The following is a 24,037-nucleotide window of genomic DNA, read 5'->3' on the forward strand; positions in this document are numbered from 1 at the left end:
AGTGCAGGGAGGAGCAGATAAAGCAGTGGAAAAGACTCCAAATGAAGTGTGACATAGAAAAGGGAAGGGCAAAGGGCTACACGTTGAGTTGTGATCAGGATAAAACACACTGAATCGTCTTAGCTTGTGTTCATACCAGCCTGACAGAGAGCTCCCAGAGGGAGATGAGCTTTTCTTACTCCATGACTGGTTGCTGGAGACATAGATATGAGCAAGCTGGGACAGCAGGGAAGCAAGAGTCTGCAGTGTAGACCCACTGTCTACACCATGTTTCATGAGATGATTTAAAGATCAACTCAGGCTTGCCTCAAAATCCTCCCACCGACCCTCACCCTCCTTCTAATGCCTCAGATGTTCTGCCACTCACTGCACTGGTGTGTATGACTATCCTCTGACCAGACTGCAAGACCCTCAAGGTCAGGTAACTTAAGGAAGGGCACCAGGCTACACTTCAAATAGGTATCTATAGGTGATAGGGCAAGACACCACATGAAGTAGTTTACAGTATCCCACAAACTTGATTATTTCCTTCAGGAAACACAGCACATATGGATGGTGAGCTTGAGAAACCTGCTTTCAAAGAACATTAGTAGAGGGCGTGATCAAATGCCTAGTTCTAGCATGAAGACTGGGTGTGGTTTCAGTATTCTCAGTAATAAATTTTGCTCACAGGCAAAAATTAGTAATCATTACTTGGGATAGTAGGAAAGTCCTGAAGTGAAGCATTTATAAATAAATGGTTATCATAAAACTTTTGTTATGGAAACATAGTAACCATAAAGTAAGTCTTTTATGATGGAATCCTTTATACATTTAAGTTTTTCTGAAAAGCGAGTTATAATATTGATCAGGGATTTACAAACGATGGCCCAAAGGCCAAATCAAGCCCACCATCTATTTTTATAAATAAAGTTTTATAGGAACATATGTACATCCACTCACTTATTGTCAATGGCTATTTTCAAGCTATAATGGAAGAGTGGAGCAGTTGTCATAAAACTGTATGACCTATAAAGCTTAAAAAGTGTACTTTCTGGGGGCCTCCGATTGAGTGCTGGGTTGCGAAGCTGCCCGCAGCCTCCGCGGCACCGGTTCGATCCCCGGCTGCTCCCCGGCCACCGGAGGAGGGTCCCGCATGGCGCGCAGACCTCTCCTGCCGCCCGCTGCTCCCCTCAGCAGTGTGCTTTGGTCCTTCTGCCTGCTCTGCTCCCCGCTCTGGCTCTGGTGGATTCTCTCACCCTCCCGTGCTTCTGACTGTACCCAGTGCTTATATAAATAAATAAATAAATAAATCTTATTTTAAAAAAATTAAAATAAAAAGTGTACTTTCTGGCCATTTATAGAAGTGCTAGTTTTGATATAGAGCAACCGTTTTCACTGTTAACATATCCTCTAAAATAATAATCTGTGTGTTATATTTTCCTGGAATAAGTATAAATCTTAGCTTGGGAAAGCCCCTCTCCCCCATCCTGGTTTGACTGTAGGCAGTTTACATGGTAACTTAAAACTAGTTTTTGCTGACTTGGTTGAAAAAACTCTACTGATAATACCAAAAACATATCACTTAAGTGGCATAGATAATCACAGACAAAAAACTGTCAGTAATATTTGGAAATACCTAGCCTTTTAAGATGATTAAGTATGTGTGTGTTAGGGAAGTAAGTGGATATTGGAGCCTTTAGAAAATCAATTGAATCATAAATAAATAAAATCATGGCTAAAGCCGCTGGGGTTCTTGCCTTGTCTGCAGGTGTCAACCTGGCCCAGGGTTTGTCTGCCCGGCGATCATAGTCAGGAGAATCGGTGACTTCAACGTACTCATTAAACCGCAGGATCCTTCGAGCTTGCAGTTCTGCCACGGTGGGTCTCAGGCTGAGCTGTGGGAGGATGGGGCAAAGACAAGTTCAGTAAATATTTGCAGCCTTGTGGTGGCAAGTTTTCCATACAAAACTTCAAAGTTATGGTTAAATAAGGTCACTTTCAGATATCAAAAAAAAAAAAAAAAAAAAAAAGGCAAGCAGCATCTTGGGAGTTCCTAATGAGAACTAGAAAGCAGTGTGTCCTAATTTTGAGACTATAAAAATCACCATCATTAGATAGGTCACAGTCTTTGACAGCCATCTGCATTATGCTATTTCCCCCCACCACTTGCCTGGCATTGTGATAAAGACATCTGTCATCCCTGACACAGAGAAGATAGAGAGACACAGACACAAAAGTCCTCCAGATACAGGATGGTTGGTTGGGGGGATTGAATTATCAAGGTGAAAGTCCTGCAACTTTTAGAAATGAGAATAAAAGTCTCTGTCCCTATTAATATTAAACCTGTATATTCAGAAATGCACAAAGTTATTACAAAGAAATGATCCAGTGAAGCTGAGGCTGTGGCAGTCTCCCATGAGAGAATAAGTTTCAAGCCCTGATTTGACATTCACCTGGGGCTGTTAAAGCTAATGTGCAGGAATGAGGGAGTTGTTACAGAACTGCCTGTCAGTGGTGCCACGAGTGCTTAGAATCAGTGGCAACAACTAAGATGCTTCCCTTACCTGGGGTTTTGATCAAATTTAAACTTAGTTATGTTCGAATCTACCCAGTCCTGTGTGTATCTACTTTCCTTTCTCGGTCATTTCTCAAGCCCAAGAATAAGACAGAAATGGTGCTGACCAACTGGTCCCTTGTTTACAAGCATCTGTTACTCTCAGCTATTGAGGGTCACTCTATGTGCCCCGCATTAGAAATGTCACAATATTATCAGTCAGGTAGTCCCAGGCCTCTGTATACCCGGCAGGTCCATGTTCAGTATTATTTCTCTCTTACGTGCCCGGTGTATACAGCTAGACTTTCCACTGTTCAAGGGCTCTTCTTTGGAGGTGTTCCTTATTTGCATAGGCTAAAGGAAGTACACTGGGCTACATTCTGTGGTCAAAAACACCCCTTTGGTTTCATCCTGAGTAAAACCACAGGCTGAACTAAAATAGGTCTCTAACATTCAAAGCAGTCAAGAACTCTTAGAAGTCCTGGGTTGGCTCTGAGCCGACCTGCGCTGGGATATGGCAACTGCAGCTCCTTCCATCTTCCTGAAGCCCTGGGAGGCAATGGACAAAGGAAGGAATGAATCAGGTAGTTCTGCCATACTCTCAGTTGCTCTCCAATCTAATGCTAGCATCTTACTAACTTTCTGGGGCAGGGGATTAAGGAGGAAGAGAAACCATCTTGTCTAGGGACTGAGCAAAAGGCAGTGACCAGCTCAGACATTTTCAATCCAGACTTGCCTTTCAGGACTGAGCCAGTCACTGGCTAGCTATTAGTGCTCTGGTACTATGCGGGTAGATGCCAGGGCAGGGAAGGACAGGCACTGTTGCCGCCTGTAGGCACCCAGCTGGATGGAGAGAAGACTATGCACGAAGGGCTGAGCCTGGAGCAGTGACAAAGGACTATAGCTAATCTATAGCTGCTAACTTAATGGCTACTGAAAGGGAGAAGAACCATCTCTAGAAATTCAGTTGACAAGCTTTTCAGCTTGTTATTCGACATTTTGGATCTCTGAGAAAAACAGAGATGAACTTTTTCTAAATATCAAAACCAAACACTCTCAAAATAGCCTCAATAACTCTTTCATGGGAATGGATTGCTTCTTCTGCCTGCCTTACAATGTTCTTGCTGTGGACTCCTCAGCCCAGAAAAATGTGGGGCAGTCCACTTCACTGCAAAGGTCATATTTTACTCACGATGCCCTCTTCCAGGTGTGAAGGTGTATCTGAAGAATTATTGAACAAGGATTTATAATGAAATATAAACTCTTGAGAGTGCTGAGTTTTCCCAAAGACTTATTTACACCTAGAGAAAAAAAGGATGGCCCTGGTATCAGATTTTTATTTTCACAAGTGGGTGGAAACAGTTGTCTGAATTTTGGAAGTGAGCACTTTCTGAGTTTGGGTAGCACTGCATCTGGGAGGGTGGGTGATCAAGTGCACTTAATAAATTATTCACCCAGCTCAGATACTGAATAGTGGAGACTATTCATTAGTAGAGAAAGTGGGAAATAGTAGTAACAAAATATTTATTTAATACTTTCAAGACTACACTGAAAGGGTGAGCATTTAAAAAAACTACACCTTGAAGTGTTAATTATGGTTATCTCAGAATGGAAGACTTTTGTGTGATTTTCTTTTCTGTCCCATTTTTGTTTTGGGCTTCACTTTGCATTAAAATTTTTTACACACAGATTATGTTATTTTCCTAACCAGTCAACGCAATTCAAAACTTTGACTAACTTTTCAAAACTAACATAACCATGCAATTGTAAGCATAAACATAATTCATATTGTGTACATTACATTGATTGTAATGTCTATGAATAGTTAGTCGGTTCACAGGAATAGTTAATCCTAAATATCAAATTTACATGAAGAGAGTTGCTGTGCATTTGAAAAATGTAGTATATCTCAGAAAACACGTGCTCATTAACATAGTTTCATCACCTTTCTGCTGAGTCTGCGTTTAAGTTCCATTTTTGCTTCTTGTTCTTCTTCTTCATTCTTTTCTGCTCATCAGTGGGAGGAAAAGGCATAAAGGCTTAATTATTACAAATTATTTTATAACCTTAAAGTAAATCCTGCAATTATTTGACCCTAACATATAATAATTGAATACTCCACTAACATCTTTAAAAAGTCATGTAAAGATTTTGCAGAAAAACAGATCATTTTCTCCATATAGGATTGGTTCATTATTAATTGTAAATCTGCTTCCTGATATCTTATTCTATTCTGAAAAAAATCACGAGTGCCCATATACCCATATCCTTGTGAAAGCCTTTCATTGCTGATCATCACATGGGCTTATAAGCACAATTTATCAGAATTCAGAAAAAAAAATATACTTCTGGATCTGGTATTCATGGGAAAATCTGAGACATATCAAAAGAACAAATTAGAACCATCTGATGCATGTCTGAGTTGCTGATTTTCATTCAAATCCAACCAAAATACTTGATTTGTCTGCTTTGGTTTCCATAGAAGCAGAATATAATCATTTCTTTGGCCTTTGCTTTCAAACCAGAATGTTCTCAAAGGGGTTATGGTGTACTATTGATGGAGATTATTTATTTTCTTGTGACTCGGCTTTCCAAAGTCGTCTCTTTCTCTAGTGCTTTACCAAGTAGTACAATTTAATAGCCAACTTTAGTGAATGCTGTCCAAAAGACGGGATTAAGAGAAAAAAGTCCAGGAATTTAAAAGAAATAAATACCCCTTGAGATTTTAATGGTTGCTCATTTGATGAGTTTCTCTCTGTTGTTTCTTGTAGCTCATAATTTGTTCAATTAGTGAGCAAAGATTTTACTTTTTGGATACCAAGACTTAGGAAAGATTATCTTTTAGTGAAATATTCCTAGTGATTAAAAAAATATTCCATAGTTTAAAGGCTTACTAGAAAGAGTTGTTATGAATTCTAATGAAGGGAAAAAAATCACACCAGAAAAAGGCTCACCCTAAAGGTTGAAAATGAAAAGTCTCTTTAATGAAAGACAATTATTTGTATTTAAAAAAATCCAAATAGACTTCTTAGACTATTTTTCTCATGATTAAATATCAGTATTCAATATTTGCAATGTTTGTATGTGTTAGTTCAGTGTGCTAAATTTTCTATTTTCCTCATCTGGGCAGGGGAGAGTTCTAAATACTAATTTTAATACATAAGAAAGAGGATAATCAGTGTGCCTATTTAGACAAAGAGTGAACATAAATTGAATTCACCCTACAAAACAAGAAATAACTAGTTAGTGTGCTTTCACTGAGTGCCTGTGAGTGTCAATTAAATTTGGTTGTAATTTAGATTTCTTTTTATGAAAATACTGTATGTTTTTTTTTAATTGCTTCACAAAATAGATATCCTTAAAATATATTCTTTGAGTAAAAAAAAATCTTACATGAGTTGGATAAAGCACATAGGTTGTAAATTATACATAATAGACAAACACCAAATTGCAGTTCATGTGATTCTAACTAGGACTTTATAAGGCCAGGCTTTGGATATGATTTATGAAAAGAAAATTGTAATTTTTAAAACATTTCAGTCAATACTTCATATATAGTGATTATGCTACATTTTAAAGATACTTTTCAGAGATAAGAAATTGGATCTCTAATAGGACTCAAAGCTAATAAATGCTTCAATTTCCCTGAAATACACAAAAGGTAATTTTCTTGAAGGAAATATTAGATAATTTTACCTTATTAGGCATATTGTACATCTAGGTGACAGCTAGTGATTTAAAAAAAAGAAGGTTCAATGGCAGTTGGGGGAGTTACACACACAGGATTTTTACCATCTGGGAATTCATTTTTAACATCAGGAACTGTGTCCTTACATTTCCCATATTCAAAGTTGTGCTTCTGAAGAATTTAGAAGAGGAAGAGCGTGGAGGGAGGCAAAGTGGCTGTTCTTCTGAATCTTTAATAAGATTAGTCATTGTAAGATCTCTTCTAAAAAGTCAAGGTTAAACTTTAAACTTGGTTGAAAAAATATTCCCTGAATATTTCACATGTTCCCTTCATTGCTTGATTTGATAATATATACCTTTCTGGTCATTTAAAAAGACTTGGAGGGATATTCATGAAAAAGTGATGTGGTTCTTGGACAAATCTTGCCTCTATATGAAGCAGAGAGGCGGGCATTTTAAAATAGCCCCAGGAAGCCTTTCCCATAAACATACAAATAACACATGTACTCTAACAGCAGTGGGCACCACAGGAAAAGTACTTGGTCAGCAAGTGTTGCCCAGAGCGTTTTGTGGATGCACTAAAAGGAGAAGAAAAGAAAGCACTGAAATACCAACATCTGGAGTTTTATATTCTGGTATCATTCATTTAGATAACATGGGTTAAAAAAAAAGCCACATATTTTTTGTGGGTTTTTCTTTTTGCTACGCATTTTCTGTAGGTGTCTTTTTAACAAATGAAAGTACACATATAAAGTCACTTTAAAACACACTGAAAGAAATAAAATGGATCAGTACACATATATATGATCAAACAAGATGTGATAAAACAAGATGTTAATGGTAGAATATAGGTGGTATGTTTTTACTGTAAAATTCTTTCAACTTTTATGTATATTTAAAATGTTTCATGATAAAATGTTGGGGCAAAACACATGCAGAACTCAATGGCCTAATATATTTTTTCCTCTATTGAATATATAGCTGGAATTACAGTTATAGCTAAAGGGTAAGAGATGATCAGTATCATTTATCTCTGCCTTGTAAGGGCATTCTATACACATCACTTTTTCTGCTAAGTAAAAGTTGCCCTTTCAAGGACCAAAACTTGCTTTCTATTTAGAAACTTTAAGGAACTGGTTCTAAAATAAACAACTAACTACAACTTGTTAAATATATATATTTTTTAAAAACCCTAGATGCACTCAAATGGGTAAGAGATGAATTAAGATGTGATACTAAGAAATAAAATTGGTCCTGCATTCTCTAATTGAAGTGATTAGCATTGAATGCCATCTGAACCATGTTTATTAAACTAGTGATAGGCTCATATATGAGAACTGCTTGGTGTTTTATGCTGTGAATTAGGCTCATGAAAAGATGACCCAGTTAAAAGTAAATGTCCTACTAATACGTGATATTGAATGATTCTTCATGTGCCCGTAGGCCATATGAACACCTTCCTTAGAAAAGTGTCTATTTAGGTCTATTGCCCATGTTTTGGATTGGGTTGTCTATTTTATTTTTTGTTGCATTGTATAAGCAGTTTATACATTTTAGAAATAGGGCTATTGTCAGGTGTGTGATATGCAGAAATCTTCCCCCAGTCTTCAGGCTGCCTTTTTGTTTTTCTGATGATTTCTTATACTAAGACTCTTACGTGCTCCTATGCTCAAAGCAGCACTTTGCACAATTACCAAGTCCTGGAACCATCTTAACTGCCCAACAACATATGACTGGACAAAGAAATTATGGACTATATACTTAGTGGAATATTACTCAGTTATTTTAAAAAGATAAAATAGTACCTTTGGGGACAAATTGGAAGGTCCTTGGTGAGTGTGCTAAGTGATATAAGTCAGAGTGAAAGACAGATATTGGGTCAGATGTCCCACTTCTCTGTGGCATATAAAACATATACTGGCAAAGCACAGCAAAAACAATTTTTAGACTCTATGAAAGAAACGCTGGTTACTGGAGAGAAGGCTGGGGGAGAGGGTAATGACCTGGAAGGTTTGGTGGAGGGTGCATGAAGCACATGTAGAACAGTAAAAATGTGTCCCCAGAGTTAAACAGACATGTTAACAATTGACATCTCAAAAATAAAAGTTAAAATAAGGGAAGTGTCTTTAAGAACCAGACCATGTCACACTGAGACTTTTCTTTGAAGAGACCATCATATTGCCTTTCAAAAGAGCTGGAGATGAAACATGAACAAAACAAGCACAATCTATGTAGCAGGACCTAGAGGCTGGTGGGGGCTGAATAAAGTGCCTTAAGTGAAGCCATTCAGACCCCTGGAATGGCTCACCCCACACAATGGATGCCCCCTCTACACTCCACTCTCCTCTCTGGTTCCCTTCACCATACAGTATTATGTCAGGAGATCACAAGCCAGTTATCAGTCTCTCCAGACTGGAAATGTGTCTTTTGTTTCCAGAATAAGCATGCTTAGAAAAACTAAAAAGGAAGTAAAAAAACGACTGGAGTGGAATCTGAAGTTGACTTTGGCGTTTTCACTCCTTCCTGAACCTTCAGGAAAATGGGGAATAAAAGCCAACACAGCACTTAAGATTAACATGCAATAAATTTCTAGACCTCTGAAACAGTTCCTCAAATAACCAAACACCAGCGTGGCTTGGCACTCAGTCTCACAGGAGCAGGAAAGAATTACCCAGAATGTGTGCTTCCTTTTTTTCTAGGTATTGCATCAGGCATCCAATAAGACACAGTCTCTGTGTTTTAGAAGTCTGCATCTGAAGCTCATCTACACTTTAATTCAACAAATACTTTTCAGGAGCCCATTATCAAAAGCCATCAGCCCTTTTGCTTTTGTTTTGATGTCAAAATCAGATGTTATTTTTGTCCTTCCTCAGAAAGCTAAAACACAATCTTTGTGTTTTTCTTTCTTAGCCATGACTTCCACCCGCCCTGTCAAAGGGCCCTTCCACACATGGATGGTCACTTAAATCCTTTTTTTGTGTTTTATTCCAGTTATGCTCACAGTCAGAGAAAAACATTCCAAGGAAAAAATCCCGTCGATTGGGGGTTCCTCTCACCGCTCAGGCTTCATTGTTGGGTTGTCTGAGTAATAGCAACTGTAGAATAAATATGCTATTAAAGTCTTTCTTCAGGAAAGAAAACAACACCGATTGCAGAATGAGGATCATCCAGACAGGAAAAGATTTCGCTAACGCCAGAGACTCATTACTATTGTAATATTATCTGGAGTTCTGCCCATCCCTCCTCTTTGATATTTCATCCCATCAAGCGCTCTTTTGAAAACGGGTTAATAATATATAAAACTGCAGCTAGGCTCAATTTAAAATATCCATTACTTAACTCACTGTGGTTAGTAACCACATCACTACAGGGTAGCACAACACACTGGGCTTCTCTTAGTTTTATGGCTTTGACATAGGAACTCCAAAAACAAATTCTACTGGGCTGGCAAGTAACAAATAAAGTCAAAGAAAATAGAATGGGAAATAAAGTAGGAAAATGAATGAAGAACATCTTAAGAGCCGAGAAATTACAAACTCAGAGAGAAACAGAGTTATCATAACAAAGGAAAATGAAGTGGATTGAAAGATCCCTTTTACCATCATTCTGTTTTAAAGTTAGACATTTGTTAAGCCTGGCAACAATATGTATGATTAATAATAATATAGGAATGTTCGGTTTATTTCCCTGTGGATTCCTCAGTCTTTTCCTTGACATTTATTTGTAAACACACTACAGCACTTTCTTCCATTTAATATCTGGGTGAAAGAATACCTGGCATATATTTCGTCTTTCTTAAAAACAATTGTCACAGCTGCAACTCTGGTCTAGGGGATATTAGGCTCAAAACTGCAAAATGTAGTATAAACACCAAGAAATTATTTTTAAAATTATATAAATAATTACATATGTACTATAAATGGGCCATTTCAATCACTTGTGAATAAATATATTAAGGTTTCCTACTGATAAATGCATGGTGTCTACAGGGAGCTTGATATGGCTACACAAGGAATCTGTACAACATAGGATACTCACGTTTTAAGATATTTCTCTGCTCTAATTCTTCAGTTGTTGGCCTCTGGCTAAGTCTCCTATGGTGACAAAAAGGATATAAACAACATTTATACACAGCAGGTTACAGGCAAGGCCTCCTCTAGTGGGAGATACAAAATAAAACAATAATGCTGTATTTTGTCCATTTTGAGAAACAAAAATCAAATTTTAAACCTACAAAATAAAAGTCCCCTTTTCATTAGGAGGTTGTGGTTTAGACCGTGAACTACCCCCCGTTATCCATTATCCCCTTTTTCTTTTAGAAACAGAACCTCTTTTGTGCATTAGCTATAATTCCCAGCTACAGACTTCTGCCTCATAGCAGCAATGGGTGGTTTGTGATTGAGTTCTTTGCTAAAGGATATGAGCAGAAGTGAGGTTTTTAAAACTTCTGATTTCTACATTTAAAATGCTTGGGTTTGTGTTGCCTTCTTCTTTTTTTCTTTTTCTACAGACTGGAACATAAACATGGCCATGTGAACCAGCTTGGAACATTCCAAAGTTACTATCCATGGAGATAGGAGAGCATCAAGACAGAAGGAACCTGGGTGCCTAACTGACAGCAGGGAGCAGGGTTCACCACTCATGCTGGACAGACCAGCTCTTTCTGAATGTTATGTGAAAAAGAAAGAAACATGTAAAGTGCCTTGCTCGGACCTTCCCCTTTCTGGTCTATTAAAGCATCTGAGTCAATGACTTAATCAATATAGTGATGATTAGACTCTTAAAAAAACCCTGTTGCTCAAAATTTTATACCAACTCAGAAATAATCAATCTACACTACAGTGTGTTAAGTGAAATGTTGTTTTCATGACCTTGAGTGAGTTTATAACACAAATATAAAGTTATCTGGAGAAAGCTAGCTCCTTCCCACCTACCTTCAGAAAAAGCCAAGCTCCTTTGTGATAAAGTAGCTCTTTTCACACAAGAGCTGAATGCTCTAATAACTCTGTTTATTAATTACCCTTTATAACTCTGTTCTTGGACTTGTTTATATTATTAATCTGCTGTTAATCACAAACAAAAATTTCCTCTGGGGTCTCCCCGGTGGCGCAGCGGTTGAGCGATGGCTTGCGAGGCTGTCCGCAGCCTCTGCAGCGCCGGTTCGATCCCCGGCCACCGGGTGAGGGTCCCATATGGCGCACAGACCTCTCCTGCCGCCCACTGCTCCCCTCAGCAGTGTATTTCATCAGTCTGTTCTGCTGCCCGCTCTGACTCTGGTGAATTCTCTCACCTTCCTGTGCTTCTGACTGTACCCAGTGCTTGTGTAAATAAATAAATAAATCTTAAAAAAAAAATTTCCTCTGGAAGAAGGTGGAGTTTGTGCAAAGGTAATCTTAATGTAAGGTCATCTTAATGTAAAAGGTAATCTTAATGTACGGTTTTAAATGCTTATGGCTATAACACAACGGTACAAAGAATTAAAATCAATAACATTTAAGGTAGTTCATTAAAATTTTTGTTAAAGTTTAATCTTCATCAGAACTACCTTGAAATTAACTTAATTGGGCTCATTGAAGAACCCAGTGCATGATCATGCCAGTCAGGTTTTATTCTGTGTCACCACGTACACGTCTATAATTTATCATCCCCCAAAGACATCATTCTTCCTTTGTTTATGCAGTTTCTTCCCTCTGGAATGCTCTTCTCTCTGCCACCTACAGAAATCTTACAAATGACTTAAAGAGTGACTTTAAATTGGGTGTCTTGCAAGTGAGACTAAAAGGCTCCTGATTCTTTGCCCCTCTACAGTGGTTATACATAAATTATACATCCATTGAAGAGCTTACCACACAGATTATAACAAAGACAATAATCACAGCTGTCATTAATTCATAATTCTAAAGTCAAGGTACCATGCTAGGTGCTTTATTTACATTATCGTGAATACTCAAAACAATTAAGCCAGATAGCAATCAGTTTTCCATTTTTCAGATGAAACAATGTGAGATTAATTCATTGTCTAAGATAAAACACTGGCGGATGTTACAGCCCGGACTCCTACCGGTTCTCTTGACTGAGATGTCTGTGCTGGTCATGTGATCCCTTTATGCAATATACAACCCTGCCTCTCCTGCTAGACATGGGCTTCCCAAAGGCAGAGCTCTGATTTACCTTTGACAATGATCAGATTTTTATAAAATTGACATAGTTCTTTTTTTTTTAAAGATTTATTTATTTATACAAGCACTGGGTATAGTCAGAAGCGTGGGAGGGTGAGAGAATTCACCAGAGAATTCACCAGAGCAGGGAACAGAACAGGCAGACTGACGAAATACACTGCTGAGGGGAGCAGCGGGCGCAGGAGAGGTCTACGCATCATGTGGGACACTCGCTGGCGGCCGGGGATCGAACCGGTGCTGCAGAGGCTGCGGGCAGCTTCGCAGCCCAGTGCTCAACCGCTGTGCCACCATGGGAGGCCCAAAATTGACACATTTCTAACACCAAACACTACTCCAGTAAAATTTTGTGTAGATATGGTCTACCTGTGTTTACAGAGACTCTCAAACTTTGGGCATTGGAATTCCTTCATAAAACGGACAGAAGAGTCGCTGTTCCAGCTGATGGTTAGAATTGTGATAGTGTCCCCTTGCATCCCACCCTAAAAACACACCTGCACTTTCCTGACTCTCCCAATAGAAGGCTGAATATCATCTTTGGGAAATCCTAGAGGAGGCAGTTAGAAAACCACTGCTCTGTGGTTATTTCACAACAGCAACTTCTTACAGTGTTCTTCATGGCCCTTTTTTTTGAAGGTTTGGTTTGTTTTAATTTGTAGCCAAAGTGAACATCTTGTAAAATAGTGAGTTTTTCTCTCCCTCTTTGGATAATTTTACTCTTTTACAGTCTCCCAAATGGAATTACCATGTAAAGAAATAGACTGCTTTATAGCTATTTTTTTTTTCATGCAGTTAAGTTGTTCTTCAGAAATATTGAACAAGAGCAAAGTATTGGGGCCCCATTTTCTCATAAAGTTGCCAAATTGGGTCTAACTTTTAAAAGTATTTTACTAATTTAAGAAATGTAAAATAGGGCCTCCCCAGTGGCGCAGGGGGTTGAGTGCAGCGCTGTGAAGCTGTCCGCAGCCTCCACAGTGCCTGTTCAATTCCTGGCTGGCCAGGGAGAATCCCACATGGAGAGGCAGACCTCTCCTGTCTCACTCACTGCTCCCCTAAGCCATGCTTTCGGTCCATCTGCCTGTTCTCCTCCCCGCTCTGTCTCTGGTGAATCCTCTCACCCTCCTGCGACTCTAGCCTGTACCCCCAGCTCTTGTACAAACAAAAAATAAAAATTAAAAAAAGTAAAATAATTTAAAGTAATAATGAAAAATATTTAATCTTATTAAATGCTTGCTATGATCGAGGCACTAAGGTACTTTTGACAGACAATCTCATTTATTTCCCATAACCCCCCACTCAACCCCACCTACAAAACATACAATGGCCTCCAGAAGTCCTACAGGCCTATTCTGTGCTGTACTGCACTCATGAAAGCCTTCCACTCCCAAACCCTGCTCTGGCTTTCCAGACTATTCCCTTCCCCCAATTTATTCATCCTATTACTTATGCAGAAAAGAGAAGGTAGGTAAAAACCTAATACTTAAATATGCTTAACTAGTGATCAAAATGAGAGCATCAGCCCTCTTTCTATTAAAATTGCCAGCTAATGGACTTATAAAATCATTAGTGGCAAAACTAGAATTCAGATAATGATGACCATTGATTGACGTTAAAAGGGGGATTTTAGGTAGGGAGCTCCAGTTAACTGAGATGGAAGCAGTCCTGAATCTAAGTAGTGTTTTTAACATTTCATAACCCACAGAGGAGAACTTCATGATAATCACAGAAATGCTGGAGGGTCCATGACACAAGTCTACTGCCAATTTGGTTGAATAGTTTTATTGGAACATAGCCAACAAAGCCTATAATGTTTACTAAGTAATCCTTTATAGAAAAAGCCTGTAGATGCTTGGACCAGGCCAGTTGGTGACCTCAGAGCCACTGGGTTACTGGACCAAAGAGCAAGTTCTTGGATCAGGTCATTAACCAAGACCAACTTTACAGGACCAGACAGATAGGCCAGTTGTGCCCTAACTCATGGAATTCACAACCATCGTTGGTAGGTAGGGCACTGCAGGAGAGAGAAGAGCATGAATTGTCAGCACTGTACTAAAATTTCAGCAATTACCTGACCAGCTTGGTTCCGATCTGTTGTCGGATTTCCTGCCTCTCTTCCTCAGACGTACGTTGCAAGATGTTTTTGTCCTCCAATTCTTTCTTAGATGGTCTGTTGCCAAGTTTGATAGCAAGGGTATCCCTTCGTCGTATTTTACTTGCCAAAGCACCTGAGGATTGGAAGAGGCAGAAATGCAGAGAGAGGCTTTAGGAGGCAGCGCTCAGGTTATACATGCTGTGGACTTGACACAGAGTCCAGACGAAACTCTTTATCCACATGCAAGAGTGGAATTTTAATTAATCTAAGGGGGAAAAAGTTGTGAGTTGGATGTGGTTCATTTTGAAAACTGACGAACTGTTTTTAGAAATGTTCTGAAAAATGTTGGGGCACCATGAAAAACCTTGCAAGTATCACCTCATCATTTCAAAAGTGATCTTTGAAATTGGTTCTGCTGAGAAGGCAGGTCATGGAAATTACTGATTGCATAATGTCTTTTCTTTCTTTTTCAAGTTGTAAAAACTTAGCCCCTTTACTTCTACTGTGCAGTAAATTTTTGCTTTCCTTTTTCCTTATTCAGAAACCACGTGGAATAAAGTCTACCTTTGATACAAGTGTTTAAAGCCAAAATTACCCCAGACTCCTTGATACCTCACCAGTTGATTGTTAATACCAGCTGATAATATTTACTTTTGTTGTTCAGTAAAACTAGGAGTTTGACAAAGTGTTGCTTAATGATTAATATACCAGTGACTTTTCATAATCTGTAAGTTAAATTCTAGAGTTAATCGCTCCCAAGTCATCCTGCTCAGAAGGTTAAAAAAAACTAGCATTTTCCACTTCCCTAATTTATACATCAATGTTTAGCTTTATCTACTTTGCTATCATTCTTCCCTAGAAGGATGAGAGGCTGTTTATAAATCTTTTTTTGTTTGTTTGTTTATAAATCTTAACAGATGTTTGTCATTCTTGATTCATTTCTCCCTCTCTCTAAACTCTAGTATAAAAGTGAGTGGAACTCTCAAACACCTCCAACAAGTACTTCAGCAAATCCTGCACTGATACTCTTTATTCAAGAACTGGACCTGACTATAGTTTCCACAAGTGCCCGAGGACAGATGAGTGGATAAAGAAGAGGTATATACAAAAAATATAATACTACTCAGAAGGACAAACTAACCATTTGCAGCAACATGAATGGAAGGGATTATGCTAAGTGAAATACGTCAGAAGGAGAAAGTCAAATACCAGATGACTTCACTCTTACATGGAACATAAAGAAATAAAGCAAAGGAGCAGATAAAAGCCATCCAATAAAAACCCCAGAAATCTGACAGTGGAACTGAAGTTACTAGACGAGAAGGGGGTCCAACAGTCTATGGTGGAGGATTACAGGGCTTTGGTGGAGGGCGTGGTGTGGTAACGTACATCTGAATAGGTTGTGAACCTGTACCCCTAAATCATATACTAAATCATACACAGTATTGTAAGCCAACATTACCCCAATAAACATGCATGCATACACAGACACATAAAGTGTTTTTACTAGCTGGGGTGGGGGGAGTGGCTCCAGGTGGAAGTCCATCTTTGATCATGCCAAAATAGGCCTCACTCAGCTTTGACTCTTTGTACAAATACAAATATTCATGTCAGCTTCACAGACTCAGGACCAACCCTCCCATCTGTGGAATCATCTGGAAGGTCTGTCATTGAAAGCTAAATCTTATAAGGTGGTAGTTATTGACACTGGCACTTTGCTGGAGGGCAAGCCGAACATGTGCACAGGCTGAGGGGTGAAGTTCTACCCCTCAGGTTCTATAGTTTTGTAAACAAAGGGCAATTCAATACAGTTCGATGTAAAGAAGTTAATAGTTAGAGAATCTGCGAAGGGAAGAGGAAGGGCAGGAAAACAGCAGGTGTCTGGTTTCTGATGAGACTTTATCGCTTTACAAAATACAGCTGATCCTGCCCACCATCACCTTCCTCCCTGCGCTGGCTTACTTTCTCCACTGCCATCCTCGTCCTCATCGTCTTCTTCGTCGTCATCATCAGTGTACAAGATAGGGCCATCGGAGTCAGAGTCATTGGCCTGGTATTCCCTTTGGCCTTCGTCCTCCGGGGCACTGAAGGATTCGGAAGATTCTCCCATCAGCCCAGGGGTCAGCAGCTGTGCTGTGGCTGTCCCCAGCTCATCTTTGGTTGGGAAACTGTTGAAGGCAAAGAAACACAGGGTGGTGTGAAGCTCTGAGCACCCGTCAGGCATAGGGGGTGGACGCAGGCACCATAAGGATAGCTGTAGTTAGGTGAGCACCCTTTAGGCTGGAGAAAGGAGCAGGCAGGCAAGCAAAAGTCACAGAAATGGAAAACAGTGCTATACTACTGACACTTCACTCCCAAGGTTTTAGATTTTTCATCAGCACAGTGAAAAGGATTGGCTAGAGAGTGTCTGATTTATTTAGTACATGAATTTGTTAAAACTATGCTTTGTCAATAAATTTTCCCAAAGCAATGGGTGTGTGTGTGTGGGGGGTGGGAGTTGGTGCCCAAAGCAATGGGCCAGAAGCTCCTGGATATTTGACTCTGTCCAGACTTTTATTTTGACCTGTAACTACTTATCCTTCAAGTATTAGTTAAAGTCTTAGTGCTTTCAGGAATCTCACCCCAGTTCCTTGCCTACTTCCCTGCTCCCCTGGTGACCTGAAAATTCCACAGGACTAACTATTACTAGTCTGCCTTCCCATCCCTCAAAGCTCCTTGATAAATAAGACTCATATTGTTTGGAAGCTTGGCACCTAAAAGGGCAGTCACACAGAAAAGTACATATTCTTTAACTGATACATGAATTAATCCCATTTTCACCATAGCCAGTATATGTCAATAGTCAGTCCCTCTATTTGTAAAATTGCCTCTCAGAACTAAATTAATACAAGATAAAAAAGGTGAAAGTTAAAGGAAATCTTTAGAAGAAAGGTGACATATAAGAATGCAATAATTTTCTATTATTTAACCTGTGTCTGGCTTAAAGTTACTGTACACATACAAAGCTTGCCAATTTTCACAGATTAGAATAAGAACACACTTTACATTGAAAACACATGCTATCAAATACAAGGCAATCTTCAAGTTAAGACACAGAAGAATTTCCAAATTGCTTTTTGATATAAATAGGAGAATCTAAATAGGGATGTCACACTTCTGAAAGGCCGTTGAGTGCAAAACATGTGCTTGCTATTCTTACTAACTAAAAAAACCAAACAACAGTTCTTTGAATAATAAAAACAGGTAAATTTTGTCAGTATCTGTGGTACTGAAATTTCTGCTCTGTGGTTACAAGCCAAAGTACTGTCAAAATTTTCTATTTTTTGTTTATCAGAAAAATTCAATAGCTAAAATTCTTGTTTTTAAAGGGGTAATGGGAAATTTCATATTTTCTTGTGCAAAATGTACATAGCTTAACACTTACCATTTTAACCATTCCAAGCACACATTCAGTCACATTAAGCACAGACACACTGCTGGGCAATCACCCCACCATCATCTCCAGAACTTTTCCATCTTGCCAAACTGAAAATCTGTCCCCATTAAACAATGACTCTCTGCTTCTTCCTCCTCACCACTCTACATTCTGTATTTATAAATTTTTACTATTTTAAGTGCTTCATGTAAGTGAAATTAACACTATTTGCCCTTTTGTGTCCTTTTGTGTCTGGAATCAATTCACTTAGCAAGTTTTCAATGTCCATCCATATTACAGCAGCATCAAAATTTCCTTCCTTTTTAATAATGAATGGGATTCCATTATATGCACATACTACATTTTATTTAACCATCCATCAGCTGATGGACAGTTAGACTGTTTTGGTGATTGTCAATAAGGCTGCTATGAATATTGGTGTACAAATATCAGTGCAAGTAGCTGCTTTCAATTTTTTTTTCATGATAGACACAGAAGTGGAATTCCACAGAGGTGGGAACCATAGATCATATGGTAATTCTGTGTTTAATTTTTTAAGGAACCACCATACTATTTCCATAGTGTGAAATCTCATTTTAAATAATATTTCATGGGAAAACCTTTGCAGAGTCTGGATTTCTAACTCATGGCCACTGGAGGCCATTCTTGATTGAATAGTTTTCCATTATGGGTGACCGCACTAAGTTTTAAAAAATATGCCAATTAATAACACATTCTGAAGAGCAGAACAAAAGATACTTCAGGATTGAGTCTTGGTATTTGTTCATGCCATTGTTCAATAATTTATTACATGGATTTTCGTTTTAATCTCATTATTTGTGTTTCATAATGTCTTGCGGGTTTCAAAGACTTCTGCATACAATTATAAATTACAACTGTTCTACAGTAGGAGGGCAGATAATTTATAGTTCATGGATCCCAAGAGGATCAGGGTGAGTTGTCCAACCAAAGTGGCAAGCCCAGTGTAGAACCTGAATTAATACTCTTAGTCTACCTATTAAATGTTATGTAATATTATACAGTATTTCATACTTAACATGCTATATAATATATATCAATATTATATTATAGCTTATAATTAACCTAATATTAAATATTATAGTTCAAATTTTTAAAAAGCAGCTCTCATCTTGGCTCTCATTTATTCCTTAAGGTTCTTGTGCATGTTGTACAATACTGTGCACTCCATAAAAGTTTATGGAAATACACTAGAGTCCAGCTCTTTTTTGATATGGGCAGCACAGAGGATTTTTAGTTTCTGCCTTAAATTATACCAGATATATATATGATATATATATACATATATATTACTTATGAAGCTGCCAATGACTAGAAATCTACCAAATAGTTACTACTCTGCAATATTGGAACAAAGGTAGATATTTTTACACATGAACACTTGTCTTCTTTAAAGTTTTAATATTTGTATTCCAAACAGAAGTTTCTTCATAAGATGACAGGATTTTCACACATTCGTTGGCTAAACATAACCAAGGGAGAGTTCTAAGTAAAGAAAGTGACTAAGAGCCAGAAATTCTAATTGAAATATCCACTTAAAAATGGAAGAAAGAATCTGGAAGGAAACTTAAGAGACAATATAGTCCAAGCTCATTACCTCAAGAACAAACAAACCACCCCTGTGGGATGATTTGTAATTTAAATTTTCAATTTTGAAGAATATATAGGAAAAAAAAACCTCTATGCCCTCTTCTAGGAAAGCATTATAGTTAGTGACTGACAGAAAAATCTATTATAACTACCATGATATCCTCAACACACTGTCTCTGATCATGGTCCCAGTGGAATGGAGAACTGTGTTCACCTTTTTCGCTTGGCAATCTCGCACACACAGTTGAAGACAGGTTAAGACTCCACATGAGGTACAGAGTTTATCACAATACAATGTCCCCCAACATGTTTGTGAAACTTGACTGGACAAAATGAGGTCACAGTTTCATATGGGTTGTGTCAGTTGCTTTTAAGACTAAGGACCCACTTTCTATGTTGCATCTTATTCTTTAGTATATTAAACAATGAATACTCGGTCTTTTTCTCTAAATTCAGACCTTATCTTAAACCTCTGTCCTGGACATGTTGGACATTATTTTGACAAAAACTGATCTTAACTGTTTTTTTTTTTTCTTGCTCATTGTTATATCTTTGGTGCTTGGCATATTGCCCAGTACATAAAAGGAAACAAAAAATATGTACAAAATATATATATATATTGAAAAGTATATATATATATATATATATATAATGAAAAGTCATTCTTATATATATATAAGAATGACTTTTCATTCAAATGTTTTGAATTGACCGCAATGCTGGAAAACACTCACTGTAATAAAATAAAGGCATTTTCTTTGTGCTGGAAGGACACCATAACCACTGATTTCAGTATCTTCTTTTCCTGCATCTTTGATGAAAATGTCCAACAGACAAAATAACTTGTAATTTAACACTTATCTTTCCTTTGAATCATCATACTTAAAAAAATAAAGAAAGAAACACAAGAAATACAGAAGTAGCAGAAGCAGCTGTTCTGGAAAGTAATGACAGTATGGCATTTAGTGTAGTCAGTGTTTGCTAGCTTGTTCTGCCACTCACCAATTGGGTGATCTTGGGCAAGCTACTCTAATTCTCTAATGTCAGTTTTGTTGTCTATTAAGTAGATATTTCACAGAAGACTTAATTAAATAACTGATAGTTTCTGACATTAGTTACTTAAAAAATGGAGATTTTTTTTTTAATTTATTTATTTATACAAGCCCTGGGCACAGTCAGAAGCGCGGGAGGGTGAGAGAATTCACCAGAGTCAGAGCGGGGAGCAGAACAGGCAGACTGACGAAGTACACTGCTGAGGGGAGCAGCGGGCGGCAGGAGAGGTCTGCGCGCCATGCGGGACCCTCAGCCGGTGGCCGGGGATCAAACTGGCGCTGCAGAGGCTGTGAGCAGCCTCGCAACCCAGCGCTCAACCGCCGCGCCACCAGGGAGGCCCAAAAATGGAGATATTTTTATCCGAATTTGAGAAGCTACTGCTGATATTTTGTGTCTTGAGCCAAGTCAACTTATTAATGTACTAGGTTGTCCAGCCTTTCTAGCATGACAATGTTTTTTTTTTTTTGAAAGAGAAAATATTAAATTAAATAATTTGATGGGCAATTTTTGGTTTTATTTCTAGAAACAGGAGAGAAAAGACTGGATTTAAGAATTCCAAGGCTTTCCTAGACAGAACCAGTATTGAGTCTCTGAGACTGACTGCACCACCTTCATCCCTGTGCGGAACAGGAAAGCTCCTATTAAATAGAAAATATACCAAACTTTGGCCTCCCTGGTGGTGTAAAGGTTAAGTCTCAGTGCCGTCATCGCCATGGCCTGAGTTCAATCCCCAGCAGGGAGGTGACCCACACATGGAGCACAGACGTCTCCTGTCTCGCCTGCTGCTCCCCTCAGCAGTGTATTTCAGTGGATCCACCTGTTCTGTCCCCACTCTGTCCCTGGTGAATCCTCTCACCCACTGCACCTCTTGCCTACACTCCCGTTCCTCTATGTGCAAAAAAAGAAAATATACAGAACTTCATGAGTGATTAGATACAGGGAACAAAGGAGGTTAAGGATCCTAGCATATGACTCCCAAGTCTCTGGCTTGGCTTACTGTCATAGGTGATTCTATATTGGTCGTGGGGTATAAAATTAAATTAAATCCTGTGGTTAGCTCTGTCACGCATTTAGGAAAAAGGGCTGTCAGAATATAATACATTTAATCACCAATCCTGTCTAGATGAGTGAAAGCCTTCACAGAAAAGCTGGTAGGGAATTGAGAAAGCAAAACAGAGAGCCACTCTCAGGTTGGGGGAAATGGAGTTGGAATTTGAAAGAGTTCTGACAGTCTTCATTTTCCTGGAGAAGGAGAGGCTAAATAACTGGTTGAAATGAAGGGGGACAGGAGTGGGGGAGCAATCTAGACACAAGAGCTAGAAATTTAAAAGTGGAAGAAGGGAACTTGCTTGGAAAGACTGCTGAGCAGTGACAAATAGGCTTGAAATATTCTGAAAAGCCAGAGCTCTGCAGGGCTATCTGTCATGAGGACCAATGTCATATCCCCCAGCAGGCCGAGACATTCCAGGGCAGGGCTGGGAAGATCCAGTGGTTGGATTAGATGCACGCTCACCTAACATTCACTAGATTAAATCATAAAAGAAGCCACAGCTGGGTCCTTTGCTTCCAGGAAGGTGGCCAGCTCCTATGGAATGTAGATGGAATATGGAGAGTGTGCCCCGACTCACCATTTTGTATTGTCTCTGCTAATACTTAAGCCGGTGCCTGAGTGGATAGTGGTTCTATCTGTTGGCTCTTCAGTCCAGAGAAGCTGACTTGGGTCTAAGACAGGGATGGGCAGGTCGGCTCCATTGCTGACCAGGACAACAGGAGTGTCTGAGGCAACAAAGCTCTGCTCTCCAAGAGGAAGAGGAGGGGCAGGGGGTGGGGGTGGCGGAGTCACGGGGTGTGGAGGGATGTCAGACTTGGGTTTGCCTGCGGTCTGCTCCTCGGTGCCAGAGACAGTGGGCTCAGGGTGGAGACTCTCCTCCATGGTCTCTGGAGGTTCTCCTTTCGCGTCAGATGCGGCGGAAGGGGTTGCATCAGAGGACGGTCGAGATGTTGGCTGCTTGCCAGTCTTTTTCTTGCCCTTTGTGATTCCCACTGTCCCAGTTTTGCTAGAAACTGTCTCCTTGGAAGCTTTGGGACGAGATGAGGTGGAGGAAGTAGATGGTGATGCTGATGCTTTGGAGCCAGTTGTTTTTTTGGGATGAGAGGAACCAGCTAAAACAGAGAGATTTCACATTAATAGTCAAAGGAACCGGTTGCAAATGACAATGACAACATTCCCTTCACATTTTAAAATGTGTTGACTAAATGAATAAAAGAAAATTGGCAACTAATTACAATGGTTTTGCTTTCTGCCCTTCCTGCCTCCCATTCAGGAGGAAACAACTAATGCTTTAGGAAAAACCCAAGGGACAAGAGTCCCTGTCTTTTCCTTGCTCTATCTAGTCTTTAGCCGGTTCAGTCAAAGGGAAAATTCTCAGTGCCTTGTCCTGTGAGTCACCATGGAAAGTCCGCATATGTCCACAGTGGGGGCCTTTCAGCATGTAGAAAACAGAGACCAGCACTATCTAGGTGCACAAGGCCAGGGGCATGACAAATTATATATGTCCCGAGGTGTCCTCTTGGTGGGAAGGAGTAGCCCATATTCCAAAGAGGCTACGGGATACATGACAGTTCCTTTTTGGGATAAAAGCAAATGTACTCATTTTACCACTCAAAACAATAATCCTCAAGGCCCCAGTGATAGAAGTCTCCACACTGGCCTGCACCTCCACCTGCCATAGTGATGGGGAAAGGCGCATGGCCCATTTCTTTCTATCACATTGGGAAATGCATTCAAACTCCCATGAGAAAACTCTTGCTTCATCAGTCACCAGGTATAAATGTCTCCCCATTGCTTCTTCCTTGATGTTACAAGTTCCTCCTGTTCTCACAGCGGGTTAAACTACCTTTCACAGAAATACGGGGCTTGACCTTGTTTGTACTGTGAAGTCTGTCCACAGTGTATATAGACGTGACTGCAACTTACCTCCAGTTATAACTTTACTGAAGTCATTTGGAAAGGAATAAAGGAATAGAAAATGAGATTTAAGGCTTTGATGCTGAAATACTGAAAGAAAAAAAAAAAAAAAAAGCCAGTCTTGTTTGGTGACAAGATCCAGGCTTAAAAGAAGTCTCTCTGACTGGGGGCTTTTTTGTTTTAGATTTAAACAATAACTAGATTTGTCCTCCTCCAAATCTGGCGTGTTAATACTTTTTAAATTTAACAATCCTCACTTGTAACTAAGGCAAACTCAATCAACATACTTCTAATCTAAGTCCATTCTAAATTTACTTTCCACAACAGAGATGCTAAGGATTTTGTGCCTAAACATAATATCCAATTATTTTCCTAGGTAAGTTGAACATCACCCCTACCACATGTCAACTCCGTATTTTTTTTTCCAACATTCTTCATTTTCTAACAGCAAAGTTAACTTTAGACTGGTTTAAGGAATTTT

The 24,037-nt window shown here is 39.1% G+C and overlaps 1 protein-coding gene across 5 annotated transcripts in view; it reads right to left on the reverse strand.

Annotated features, from left to right (window-relative positions):
• The window catches only part of PHACTR2 (phosphatase and actin regulator 2), a gene marked incomplete at both ends in the record, with an annotated part of 241,849 nt that overhangs the window by 9,720 nt on the left and 208,092 nt on the right, over window positions 1–24,037 (reverse strand). For all 5 annotated transcript variants that reach the window (XM_084228669.1, XM_084228667.1, XM_084228671.1 and 2 more), the window contains 6 exons: window positions 1,740–1,877; window positions 4,482–4,543; window positions 10,262–10,317; window positions 14,468–14,624; window positions 16,454–16,659; window positions 22,217–22,751. In XM_084228669.1, the coding sequence (XP_084084795.1) occupies window positions 1,740–1,877; window positions 4,482–4,543; window positions 10,262–10,317; window positions 14,468–14,624; window positions 16,454–16,659; window positions 22,217–22,751 (1,154 nt within the window). The remainder of the gene's footprint in view (window positions 1–1,739; window positions 1,878–4,481; window positions 4,544–10,261; window positions 10,318–14,467; window positions 14,625–16,453; window positions 16,660–22,216; window positions 22,752–24,037) is intronic.

The sequence above is a fragment of the Talpa europaea genome, assembly GCF_964194135.1.
Source record: "Talpa europaea genome assembly, chromosome: 2".
Taxonomy (NCBI): Eukaryota; Metazoa; Chordata; class Mammalia; order Eulipotyphla; family Talpidae; genus Talpa; species Talpa europaea.